We start from the raw sequence: 13199 nt of genomic DNA on the forward strand, positions 1-13199 counted from the left end.
GGTGTTTACACAAGAAGGTGAGAGTGACGGTTCATGCTAGTGCTAGCTATCTTATGACTAATTTTATGTGTGAGAGACTTGTATAATTATGTTAAGGTTAAAATGTCTGGTCCTACCCAGGTTAGGGATTTATGGAGCAACTTTGCTAATCAGATTCCCAATGATACAAAGTTAACCCGTATAGTTGTAATTTCAGATGCACTGTCCAGATCACAGACTGTTAATATAGTATGATACAGTCTATGGTCCAGACTTTGCCCTGGTCTGATTTTATCTCAAACACTAACGATTCAAACGCCTTTGAAACAGGAGCTCTACCAAACTGCAGATCTGATCATGTGACCTGATATAGGGACAATTATTAACTAAATACAGACTGATAAAATCTGATCATGTGACTCAATATAAAGAGAATTATTAACTAGGTCTGGATCCAAGCCTCCCAATGCAAACTGGGCTTTTATATACCACTCTGATAAGGTTTATACAGAACGTGTACTTTCACTACACCTTTAGAGACTACTACTATAGAAAACGTGTGGTATAATTATGAGCTACTGTACATAGTTATAATTAGAAGTATCACAAGTTTAAAATTGCTTAAAACATCTGAGCACATTTTTTAATAATATACTGAAACACATTACAATGACAGGAGCATAAAATAATACTAAACCAGAACTGGATTGGGTTCTAAACAAGATCCAAACCAGGTCTAAATCAGGTCTTATAGGCCATATTCACACTTGCAGAATAACTACATTAAAACTGGGACTAAACTCTGACATAAACATGTAAATCAGGACTTAAATGGGATCATCAAAATTTACATCAAAATAAAACTGGACTCAAACAAGTATCTAGTTTACTGCTGAATTAGACCTGATCCAGTCCTGGTTTTGGCCTAATTTATTTCTAGTTTAGAGCTGTTTTAGTCCTTATGATTTGTTTCAGAGCTTGTTGTTGAGTCATGGTTTAGAACTAAATTCTGTCCTTGTTCGGTCCTGGTTCAGTTATGGTTCAGATCTGGTTTGGTTCTGGTTTAGTCCTCTTTCTTTTCTTCTTCGTAAATCTGTGTAAATACATTGGACTTTGCTCCGGATTATTCCAGATTATTGTCATTTTCCATAAGAAGCTTTGATCTGAACAACAACAGCAGAGCAGAGCAGGCCTTTCAGACCAAACTGAACTCTCATTATAATTACATAATTCTAGTGAGTCTGTCTGAGCTGCATGTTGGTTTAAAATGTCAAAATAAACTATTTATGCTTTCACCCTACAGAAATACTGTATTTAAAGCGTTGTCCACTGTAACCACAACTGAATGGTTTAGTCTAGTGTTTCTCAAGCTGTGGTACATCTCCTTCAGGTGGTACTTGGAGATCTTCAGTTTGTGGATTTGCCTCATTTATAGTTCATCTGATCAACTGTTCTGTCCTTCTTTGGATAATTTCTGTTTAAACTACAGTGGGAGTTTTGTAGTCCACTTTTAGACCTGATTTACCCTGGATTAGACCTGAAAATGTCCTGCTATAGACCTGGTTTTGTCCTCAGAAATCTTTTCTTTGATGGTACTTGGTCTTTTCTTTGGAGACACTGGTTTTGCTGGGTAGATGGCAAAACTATTCAGACAAAGGGAGAATGTCCAAACACTCAAAAGACCCCACACAATCAGGGAATGGAACCTGGGACTTTGTCGTAATAGAGATGAACACTTCCAGTTTCTGCTTTCTAAAAATGTGATTAACCTCTGAACTTTGACCTAGGCTTGCATTTAAAATAGACTGCAGTTGTTTGGTGTCCTCTGATGACCTTAATGTGAAAGTTAGGCCTGGACTGTGGTTTACAGGCAGGGAGGGGAGGGGGGTACACACAGTCTATGGAGTAATCCTACAGCAGAATAAGGCTTGTTCCATCTCTCATCAGTCCAAAGTCCACAGTTTATGGTTCATCTGAAACATTTCCTGCTCCGATATCTCGCTGTAGTCATGTTTTATAGTCTTCAGATTTACCTTTCACTCTTCTGTCACTGATCTGAACTGAGGCGCACTTCCTCTGAGAGTGCAGCAGCATTTCACAATAAAACAACTCCAGGTGTATGTGTGTGGCCAAGTAAATGAAATCAAGCAGGCCTACACATTTTTAAACTAATTATTTGTGTCTTCCTATGTATGGAAAATAAAGTGCTTACTGTGATTTTTATGTTTTTCAACATTTATTTTTATGTTTTGTTTTTTTTTTTTTACTTGGAAAAAGATAAATGAAATGTGTTTTGGTTATAGGGGAAAAAAAACATTCAATGGAAACCATAAAACTTAAAACAGCTACCTTTGATGAAAGTCTTTTTTTGTATATACTAAAATAAATATAAAAAATAAATTAAATTAAACATTAGAATTGTATTTTGAATTACCAAAAATGTATTATTAATTTGATTCTTAATAAGTAGAATTTCTCACTTTTTTCCCCTTGAACATGAAGTTCAGTATTTCCATAGCGGTTAACTTAAAACAGCTTACTCACCGTTCATAATATCGACTGTATTTCGCTTAAATATTAAGGCAAAGTACACAAATACGTTCGTTTTAGTCTATAAAACTGTGGTACTCGTAAGTTTGGTGCTTTTATTTTGACACTTCCTGTTGAACCGTGTTTTCTCCGTGAACTTGACCGGAGCTTGTGTCTCTCATCCCTGCGGACGGCTGCTCTCCTCCGGCCTGATCCTCGGCTGCACTCCGCTCCTCTCCGACTCTCCTCGACTCTCCCTCCTCTCTCTGTCCGCTCTAGGTACTCTCTCCGTGAGTAAACATGGCCAGCAGCTTTTCCCGGGTCCTGTCCTCCAGGCGGCACCTCGGCCTGCTGTCTCTGGCCGGAGCTGGCTCCGTGACCGCCGCCTTCCTCCTCCATCAGCACCGGGACCGGTCAGTGAACGCCGAGGCCGTGAGGAGGAGGTACCCCGCCAGGTGAGCCTCCAGCACCGGGAGAAAAACATAAGAATGCAAAATAATACAAAAGGCTCTGTTTGAGATGACGTCCCTCACATGTTTACCGTGTGTGTCATCATGGAGTTATTTCCATCTGGATCTATGGGAATGTGGGCAAACTGTTCAACGTTTAAAGCTATTTTTTATTTGTTTGTTCACATATGAATCTCTGTTTGGTAATATTAGTTTAATTGGTTTAATTGCCAGCCTACAAATATATAACATAAATGCTCTTTTAGTTAATCACGCGGGAAAAGCCCACTCCCATGGAATAAACGGCTGAAGTCAGATCTGTAACAGTGGCTTTGTTCACATGCATACTAAAATCGGATTATTGTCTCATTTCTGGACATTTAAGGTGATGTAATTAAATGACAAGCAAAATCAGATGTGAGTAATAAGAAGGACCATGATCAGAAAGAAATCAGATGATTTTGCTGTTTACGTGCCATTTTAATCATCTTAAACTTTCAAAAATGTGTTAATAATCTGATTTTGAGCGCGCGTGTAACAGTGCAGTTACAGATGAGGCGCATTGACTTGAGATGGATTTTGTCTATGTCCGTGTGGAAACGTCGATACTGGTGTAGTCTGTGCTGTGGCGGCCTCTTAGAGCTCTGGTGCCGGTGCTCTTGCCCCTGCCCCCCAGGGCTGAAGCTGAGAAAGGCGCGTGGTTCTAACGGGATTCGCTCCTGCGCTGTGTGAATGAGAGAGACCAACAGCTGCTGCGGTCAAACTGTAGCTGTGAGGGATTTTAAATAGAGACACTCAACTTTGTCAGATAAAGGATTGGCGCTATCATACAGGGCTGATCTGATAAAACTGATTTTCATTCTCTATCTCTATTTCACTTGAACATAGAGATTTATTTAAAGCAAAAATGCTGTTACCTTATTCAAGTTGAGGGTTTGATTGCTATGAGTGTGTTTGTGAGCAGGGCACTTTTGACCGTGACTTGTGGTGTTCAGATGCTGTAGTCGTGGAAAGTCAGACATGTCTCTGCCAGTCTGTCCCAGGGCGACTGTAACACAGGACTATCTCAGCTCCATATTAGACTGAGTAGAACAGAGGACCGACCCGGAGAAAAGGACACTGTAAAGGCTCTGTGTTTGTTTACTATTCACAGTTATTACTTGTGAATATTTTAGGAGTTAAATCTGTGACCTGTGAGCAGAGATAAGAGAAGTGTACGTGTGAATGTGCACGTGCTGGTGTGTCAGTCATTACTTACCTACTTAAGGTTAAGTCAATCTCCAGGAAATGGATGGAAGTCAAAGCAATGTCCTCAACAAGCATGAAAACCCAATGTGACAGTGTGTGTGTGTATGTGTGTGGGGGGTGTGTGTGCGTGTGTGTTTGTGTAAATAAAACAGATTAGTCCTCAGCTCACACATGATCAAAAACAAGGTCCTGGGTTTGATGTAGTGGCGTGAGGACGTCCTGTGTGGAGTTAGCATGTTCTTGTAATGCCTGTGTAGATTTCCTCTGTGTGTTCCATTTATCCATTTACCCTTACCACTGTTTAATTACCCTTAATTACCCTTAACTATTAAAAAAAAAAAAAAAGGTCAAAAAAAATAAATAGACCTCTCTGTGTGTCTGCTGTTTAACCTCCTGAGCCAAAGAGGGACACTCAGTTTAACAGAGCAGGATGTCAGGCTGAAATAAGTTGGGCTTTGTGTTTACGTCTAAATATAGTAGAGTCCATTTGCGCTGTTGAAGGACTGAAAAAACGAAAGGCTTTGATGGTATTGTGCCTCACTGTGCTCAGAAGCATACTGAGAAACGGAGTGTAAGCCTCTGCTCCTGTGACTCTGCAGATCACATGTCTCATATTTACGTTATAGATATGGATCTGTGTGAATGGACAGGGTATCACAGGGTCAGAGGCTCATGGATTAAACCCTGTGTTATGATCATAGACTGTATATAAATGGACATAGCTAACCCACTAGCCGCCTTATTCCAAGTAGGAAGTGAACATGAGAGTGCTTCCGGCTCCATCGACTCTCTGTGACTGCTGCAGAGAGCCTCGTCACTGGTCATAAAATGTTTGTATTAACCTGCTCTGCATGATCCTGGTGTTTTTATTTGACTATTGTGTCCATAAATAGATTCTTATTCCTAATATGAAACTTGGCTCCAAATTCGCTCCTGTAACTGCAAGCCTCAAGAGCTTAATTTGACTGGAGCACTATGGGTGAAGTCACACTCCCTTAGTCAACTTCTTTATACAGTCTATAGTTATGATCTAAACACTCCTGGTTCCAGGGGTTTCTACATGAATATCTATGACAGAATTTTCATACCATGGTGGCTCAATGCACACATTAGCAAGTACTGCCAAAAGCATTTAAGATTATCTGAATACTCACGAGAAAATGCAAAATGGATTTAAACTGCACATTTTCATTAGCCTATGATCAATGATCCTGTTTAGGTGTTTGATTTTCAACAAAAAAGGTGACAGGTCAGCCACTGTAGTTCCAGAGAGTTTATGACTTTCAGTGATCCTATATCTCTCTCAACAGTGCGGAGTACCCCGACCTGCGCAAACACAACAACTGTATGGCCACTCACCTGTCCCCAGCCATCTATGCCAAACTCTGTGACAAGTCCACCCCCAACGGCTACACGCTGGACCAGGCCATCCAGACTGGAGTGGACAACCCTGGGCACCCCTTCATCAAAACTGTGGGCATGGTGGCAGGAGACGAGGAGAGCTACGAGGTACAGTCGAGGGTATAGAGGAGGACAAGAGGCTACAGAGAAGGAAACGGGGGAGAGTGAGGGCATCTGGAGTAACCAGTGTGCTGTGTTCCAGGTGTTTGCAGATCTGCTGGACCCTGTGATCAAAGAGAGACACAATGGATATGACCCCCGAACCATGACCCACCCCACTGACCTGGACTCCAGCAAGGTACTAGTGTTGCTACTACTACTATTATTACTACCACTACTGGTGTTACTCCTATTATTGCTTACTGCTACTACTGCTGTGATACCGATACTGTAAGCACAAAACCCCTCTCCTCTGCTCCTCTGACCCTCTCCTCTGACCTCTTCTCCCTCTCTCTCTCTCTCTGCAGCTGAAGTCGGGCATGTTTGATGAGAAGTATGTGCTGTCGTCTCGTGTGAGGACAGGACGTAGTATTCGTGGGCTCAGTCTGCCTCCTGCGTGTACTCGGGCTGAGCGACGAGAAGTGGAGCGTGTGGTGGTGGAGGCGCTTTCCGGACTAAAGGAAGATCTGGCCGGGAAGTACTACAGTCTGACCCAGATGACCGAGAAGGAGCAGCAACAGCTTATAGATGTGAGAATACAAGTACACAAGTACAGATACACAAGTACAAATCTACAGTCTGAACCAGATAAGTGAGAAGGAGCAGCAACAAGCTGCATTTATTTGTTTAGTCGATTAATCGGTTGATGGAATGTTCCATTCAGGTGTGGTGTTATGAGTGCAGTTTGGGTCAAATACACAGAGATATTGTTTTGAGAGCTTTTACCAGCCCTAGAAATTATTCCACTTGTGCCATAGACAGTTGATCAGTGTGACATCTGGTCAGTGGTTAGAGTAGTCGTCCCCCAACCCAAAGGTTGGAGGATTGAGTCCGGCTCAGACCAAGTTCTGTTGTTGTGTCCTTAGGCAAGACACTTCACCTACATTGCCTAGTATGAATGTGGTGTGTGTGTATGATCAGTGGGAGTTGGTATCTGTGCTAATGAGTCTTCTGCCTCCAGGACCACTTCCTGTTTGACAAACCTGTGTCTCCACTGCTCACCTGTGCGGGTATGGCCCGGGACTGGCCCGACGCCCGCGGCATCTGGTCAGTGCCACACATCCATGAGTCCACATCTGTGCTAACCACACCTGTACTGTTACCTTTAATAACCACACAGAGTATTCAGCTCAACTGGTTGGGCTATTCATTTTGATTAAACATACATATTTAGATTTATTTACACATTTTGGCATTTTTTGCAGTTTGGCAGTGCTTTCAGGTTTCAAATTTTACGTCCTGTTTGGAAATCATGAATTCTTCCAATATAAGAAACCACCGTTAATTTGTTCAGATCACGTTTAAAGTATCAGAAAAATGTATTTCTTTTGTGTGAATTGTGCTGAACTTTCAGACAGAATTCCTGTCATTTTCAACATATTTTTCAGTTTTTCACAAATTGCTTCTTGATTGGTGTTAAACTATGATTTAAATTTACAACAGGTATTATCCCACCAGATAAGGCAAAATGAGACAATCATCAAAACCTGTCATATGCACTTTAAACCCTGATTTAAGAGAACACTTCTTTTTCACACCACAGATCAGTGCCTTAGCCTGTAAATGTATATGAGCCCCCTGTAAATTCACTCAGACACAGGCTTTACCTGTATCTGAGGCTGCCACCAGAAACTGAGATGATCAATAATTCACTCCATTCTCCACTTTCACCATCACAGCCTGCAGCTCTGCACTTTCTCTCTTTCTCTCTCTCCTCTTCCCCCACTGCTCTCTCCCCTACTGCTCTCGTCCTCTCTTCCTCTCTCCTCCCCTCCCTCTCTGCAATTCTCTCTCCTTCTCCTCCTCTCTGTCTGTCCCTTTCTCTCTCATCTTCTCTCTCAGTCCCTCTTTCTCAGTCCCCTTTTCTCTCTCCTCTATCTTTCTCTACCCCCACCCCCCTCTCCCCTCTCTTCTCTGTATACAGTAAATCACTTCAGTCTCTGGCTCATATCGTGTCTTTACCTCAGGAGACCTCCAGTGGATGCTCAGATCATTCTGCCTAATGCATCTGCTCCTCTGTCAGCACGAATACACTCCACACAACATCACCAACAACAGCCAATCATAAATTAGTTTGTTGATGATAAAATTTCCACTGCCAAGCTCATGATTAGAGGGGTGTGCAATCAGGTAGGACTAAACCATGACCAAACCAGGTCTGAACTGGAACTAAACCAGGTCTAAACTGGTCTAAACCATGCCTGAATCAGGTCTAAACCAGGTCTAAACCAGGCCTGTCCTTCTGTTTTGTTCCAGGCACAATAACGAGAAGACATTTCTGATCTGGATCAACGAGGAGGACCACACCAGAGTCATCTCCATGGAGAAGGGAGGCAACATGAAGAGAGTGTTTGACAGGTTCTGTAAAGGGCTCAAAGAGGTACTACTATTACTATTATACTACTACAGCTAGGATCAGTACTATTACTACTTCTGCTACTACTGCTACAGTTATTAATATATTTGTATCCCTTTTGAGCCTTGTTTTAGTCCTGTGTCCTTAGATGGAGCACCTGACCCAGGACAGTGGCTTTAGTCCCTGTTTAATCCCTGTTTAGTCCTGCTTTAGTCCTACCTTAGTCCTGTTTTAGTTGTAACCCTGTGTGTGGCGCCCTCAGGTGGAGCGTCTGATCCAGGAGCGTGGCTGGGAGTTCATGTGGAACGAGAGACTCGGCTACATCCTTACCTGCCCCTCCAACCTGGGCACAGGACTGAGAGCAGGTGTACATGTCAAGCTACCACTTCTCAGTAAGGTAACACTACTACTACTATTACTACTACTACTATTACTACTTCTCCCTCTCCAACCTGGGTGCTACAAGTGCAGAGCAAATACTACAGCTACTCTTGCTACTACAGTTTGTGCCCAGCTGAAGACTGGTACTTTGCCGCAGGCAGTGGAACCGGTTCAATGAATGCCTTACAATGAAGAGTATTAGCTAATTATACCCTGTATGATTCTATATCATGTTTTGTGGGGTTTTTTTGTCACTAGTCTGTAATCTGTGAATACAGTGTACAGCCCCATGTGAGCTGGGCACAAATATGTAAGACACAATAATAATAAAAATCACACACGGGGCACAGGACTGAGAGTTGGCATGCACACGTACTTCTACTAATACTCCCGTGCTGCAGTAACCCTGTGCCTCCTGTAGGATCCACGCTTCAATAAGATCCTGGATAACCTGCGTCTGCAGAAGAGAGGTACAGGGGGCGTTGACACCGCCGCCGTGGGTGGAGTTTTTGACATCTCCAACCTGGACCGCCTCGGCCAGTCTGAGGTAAGAACCAGGGTTAGGCCAGAGACCAGACCAGAGACCAGAACAGTGACCAGACCAAAGACCAGTGTTAGATCTACTCTAGTAAAAACCTGGATTAGACCAAATGCTAGAGACCAGAGTTAGACTTTAGACCAGAGCAAAGAGCAGACCAGAGACCACTGTTAGACTTTAGAACAGTTTAGATCGGATCAGGTAGTCTGAGGTAAGAACCAGGGTTACACTAGAGACCAGGGTTAGACTGACTAGGGCAGTTTGAAGTAAGAACGGATAAGCCTGGAAGGACCAGAAACTAGACCAGAGACCAAGGTTAGACCACCTTGGCCAGTCTAAGGTAAGAATGAGGGCTAGACCAGGTTCAAATCTCAATATAAAACTCTAAACAAAGGCTCACCTGTCTTCTCCTGTCTTCTACCTTATGTGCGTGCAGGTGCAGTTGGTGCAGACCGTGGTGGATGGGGTGAATTATCTGGTGGAGTGTGAGAAGCGTCTGGAGAAAGGTCAAGACATCAAAGTCCCTCCTCCCATCAAGACCTTCAACTAGAGAGCGCCCCCTGCAGTCACACCCCTGTATCTGCGATGTATAACCTACAGTCTATAATCACTATAAACATCAAAAGCCATTTATCAAATCTGACTGTGAAGAGAGGGAAGTCTGTCAAAGTTTATTTCAATGTTTGAAGGAGTTTAGTCGAGTTTTAGAGTTTAAAGCACAGTTTGAAGCACAGAGAAAGGTGCATATTTTATTAAACTAATGCTATTTATTATATTTCAGGTTCATCTTATTCTAAACTTTAAACACGTTTGACCTCTGTTAGAATATTGAATACTTTCATCAAATTTGTAATTTAATTAATTGGCAAAAACAATATCTGTTCTTCCAATATTACCAAACTTTCACAAATTTGTCAACAAAAATATAAAAATATGCACTTCTTTTATCAATTTTACAAATTTTTTAATGGTACAGTTCTTTCATATTGGTGTCTGTAGCAGAATATTAATTGTATCAGTGATTTAGAGCCAGGTTAAAATGTTTAAAATGTGTTAGTATTGGTTTAGTCTTGTTGCTGCTGAATGTGTCCACTCTGAGATGAAGAATGCACTAAAATCCAGGTTTAACCCTAATGCATTGATAATAATATATTATTTGTACATAAATGTGAAATCTCTGGCACTTTTGCATTTTGATTGTTGTGATTCTGATGCATTTAAAGGCATTATTTTTGTTTCTCGAAATAATTTGTATAAATTATAGTTTCAACGTTTTCTTATTTTAGATGATCCTGTCCGTGATTTTACGAATGCCTGAGTAAAGGAGGCACGAAGAGGTGAGGAAAGGAGACAAATAGGCTAGGAAAGACAAGGAGAGGATACAAGGAAAGTAGGCCAGGAGAGTAGACAAGGAGACAAAACTAGAAAGCATGTGAGGAAGCAAAGAAGTGTCTAAGAAAATCCTGTTTGTTTCATCAGTGTGACTTAAATCTTAACTGTTATGTATCTGTATGATATATTTAGTATTCATCTAAAGGAAATATAATAAACAAATATAAAGTGTATTTTTAAAGCCATACTACATTTCCCATAATGCATTTCAGTCTGCAGTGACATTACCATTCCATCCAAATATTTACTATCAAACTAAGCCATGACATGTTTTAGTGTTATATCAGAACTAACCCGGAAAACTAAGACTAAACAGGGTCTAAAGTATGGACTAAACCAGGACTTAAATAGGTCTAGACTAGGGTCTTTTCATTCTAAAACGCTTTTGCTTGAGAATATTTTATGCAATAACCTGACTTCACCAAACCCTGCCCGTTTTACTTGTGTACACCCCGCCCTTCTCCGTTTCCATGGTGATGTGAATGTCTCTGATGAATGTCTCATGTTTTAATAAAGCTCATCTTTAACAATTGCAGATTCACTGTCGTAAATGAGGACTGGACTTACCAGTAGACACATCTTGCCTTTGTGTCCCTGTGCAAGACAATTTGCTCTGTGCTCATTTCAGAGTAGATTCAGAGAGGGAATCTGGGGTAATAATGTATATAGACATCTTGAGTAGTGGTGCTTTTAAGTTGGATGTATGGCTACCTTTGTATAACTGGACAAGATGCTAAGGGAGGGCATCTGGTGTAATAATGTTGAGACGCCTTGTCTGTACATGTTGGAGCATTACACAGTTTACTGCTCCTGCTCATACCAGCAGAATAGATAATAGACTTAGACATACAATTAGACTTGGACAAACTATTGATCCACAAAGAAAATGGCGCAGTCAGTCACACATTACAATATTGATACTTTGCAGTGACGTCAGGTTGGGGGTGTTCTACATACATCTCTGTGATGTTCAGTGGTTGCCATGGAGAGAAAATGCACACATTAGCAAACACAGCCTGATAGGTTTTCCGATAGTATGAAAACTCAAGAAAAAGCAAAAAAGATTTAAACACCTAATTTTCAGGAGCCCATTTCACAAATCAGTGCCCTGTCCTCCAGCTCCTGTCCATCTCTGATAAGTCACCTGGGAATTACCTCAAAACTTTAGCAGGAGGCAGGACCCAGATATTTATGATACAAATAGACAGAATGATGTGTGTGTCAGTGAGGCCTGTACAATCCTCTGACACTTGGGGGTGAGGGAGGGAGTGAGTGACTTGTTTCTTGTGTTTTCTCAACTTTAGCTTTTTTTTTTCTTTCAATTTTGCCCAATTTTTTCCACAAATTTAAAATTATGTCCCCCCATTTTTCTAAAATTTTTTCTATTTTTTTTCTCTTGTCTCTCTTGAGTGAGTGAGATAGGGATGATGATGACACTGTTTGTCCACAGTTTTCCGTAAACAACAAACTCATCATCCTCTGTTCCATGCTCTGCACACGGCTCACGCTTCTGCACAAAGCTCCTCTGTGTCTCTCTGTACCAATGACCAAAACATCACTCTGCTCCTCTGCACTTTCTTTCTCACATTCTTATTACCGCTCTCCTCTCTTTCTCTTCTCTCTCTCTTCTTTGTTTCTCTCTCTTCCTCCTCCTCTCCCCATTTTCTCCTTTCTCTCTTCTCCCTCTCTCCTCTGTCCCTCTGTACCGACCCTCACTCTGCTCTTCTGCAAGTTTCTCACATTCTTACATCCCCTTTCTCTTTCTCTCTCTCTCTTTTCTCTCCTGCACACATGACCAAAGACTGAATACTGACCCTCTCTTTTCTCTCCACTTTGTCACTCACATTCTTCACTCTCCCTCTGTCTCTTCTCTTCTGGCTGTTGCTCTCCCTCGCTCTTATTCCTCTCTCTGTCCTCTCTCTCCTCTGTGTCTTCCACCCTCCCTCTCTTTCCCTCCATCTCCTGTCTGTCCCTCCTGCACCTCTTCCTCTCTCTCTCTTTCCCTTTTCTTTTTCTATCTTTCTCTACTCTTCCTCTTTCTCTCTTCTGTAACTCACTTTTGCTTTCTCTTTCTCCCCTTCCCTCTTCTCTCATCTGCTTCCACCATCTATTTCTTTCCCTCTGTGTACTTTGTCTCTCCATCCCTTTTTCTTTTCATCTCATTCTGCTTCTCAACTCTCTGTCTCTCCCCCTTTCGCCTCTTTATCCTCTCTCTTTCTCCTCTTTCCTCTTTGTTTCTCCCTCCTGACCCCTGTCCCTCTCTCAGAAAACTGTTACATTTTTTTCTCACAGTTATTCACACTTCGTTAGTGAAAAGTGGAGCACTCGCTCTCACACTGCAGTGATTCCATACGACAGCTCCCTCTGCTGGCGATGGGTCATACTTACAACCACTGCGAAACACTGGGAAATTAAAGTTAATTTTCCTGGATATATTATTCACCGAAAAATTAAATAAGAAAATACATTTAAAATAACGGTATACTAATCATTTTTATTTGATAATCCCTGTACAATCAAAGGGCCTTATTTGGAGAAGGAATGTTTGTTTCAGAGTGGAACAAGTATGACATCTCTCTCCTCATTTTTTGCTCCTTTGACCCTCTCCTCTGAGCCTCATCTCTGCTCCTCTCCTCTGCATCCTCTGCATCCCCTAACCCTCTCCTCTGCATCAGTTGAAGTAAGTGGACAGTAGCAGATGCTGAGGTAAAAAACAACAACAAACAAACAAACAAAAAAACATCTGCTGTGAGTAAATCCATGGCTT

General features: G+C 41.8%; 1 protein-coding gene across 1 annotated transcript; it reads left to right on the plus strand.

The window, feature by feature from the left end:
- The first annotated feature begins 2691 nt into the window (after positions 1-2691).
- Positions 2692-10963, plus strand: LOC110160305 (creatine kinase U-type, mitochondrial-like). Its single transcript, XM_020924934.2, has 9 exons — positions 2692-2963; positions 5516-5714; positions 5809-5904; positions 6074-6295; positions 6727-6812; positions 8022-8145; positions 8384-8518; positions 8924-9049; positions 9477-10963. Exons 1-9 carry the CDS (start codon positions 2809-2811, stop codon positions 9588-9590), a joined length of 1257 nt encoding a protein of 418 aa, XP_020780593.1. The 5' UTR covers positions 2692-2808; the 3' UTR covers positions 9591-10963.
- Positions 10964-13199: the final 2236 nt, after the last annotated feature.

Source organism: Boleophthalmus pectinirostris, unplaced genomic scaffold (genome assembly GCF_026225935.1).
Source record: "Boleophthalmus pectinirostris isolate CB_2022bp ecotype Guang Dong unplaced genomic scaffold, ASM2622593v1 HiC_scaffold_2, whole genome shotgun sequence".
NCBI classification, from domain to species: domain Eukaryota; kingdom Metazoa; phylum Chordata; class Actinopteri; order Gobiiformes; family Gobiidae; genus Boleophthalmus; species Boleophthalmus pectinirostris.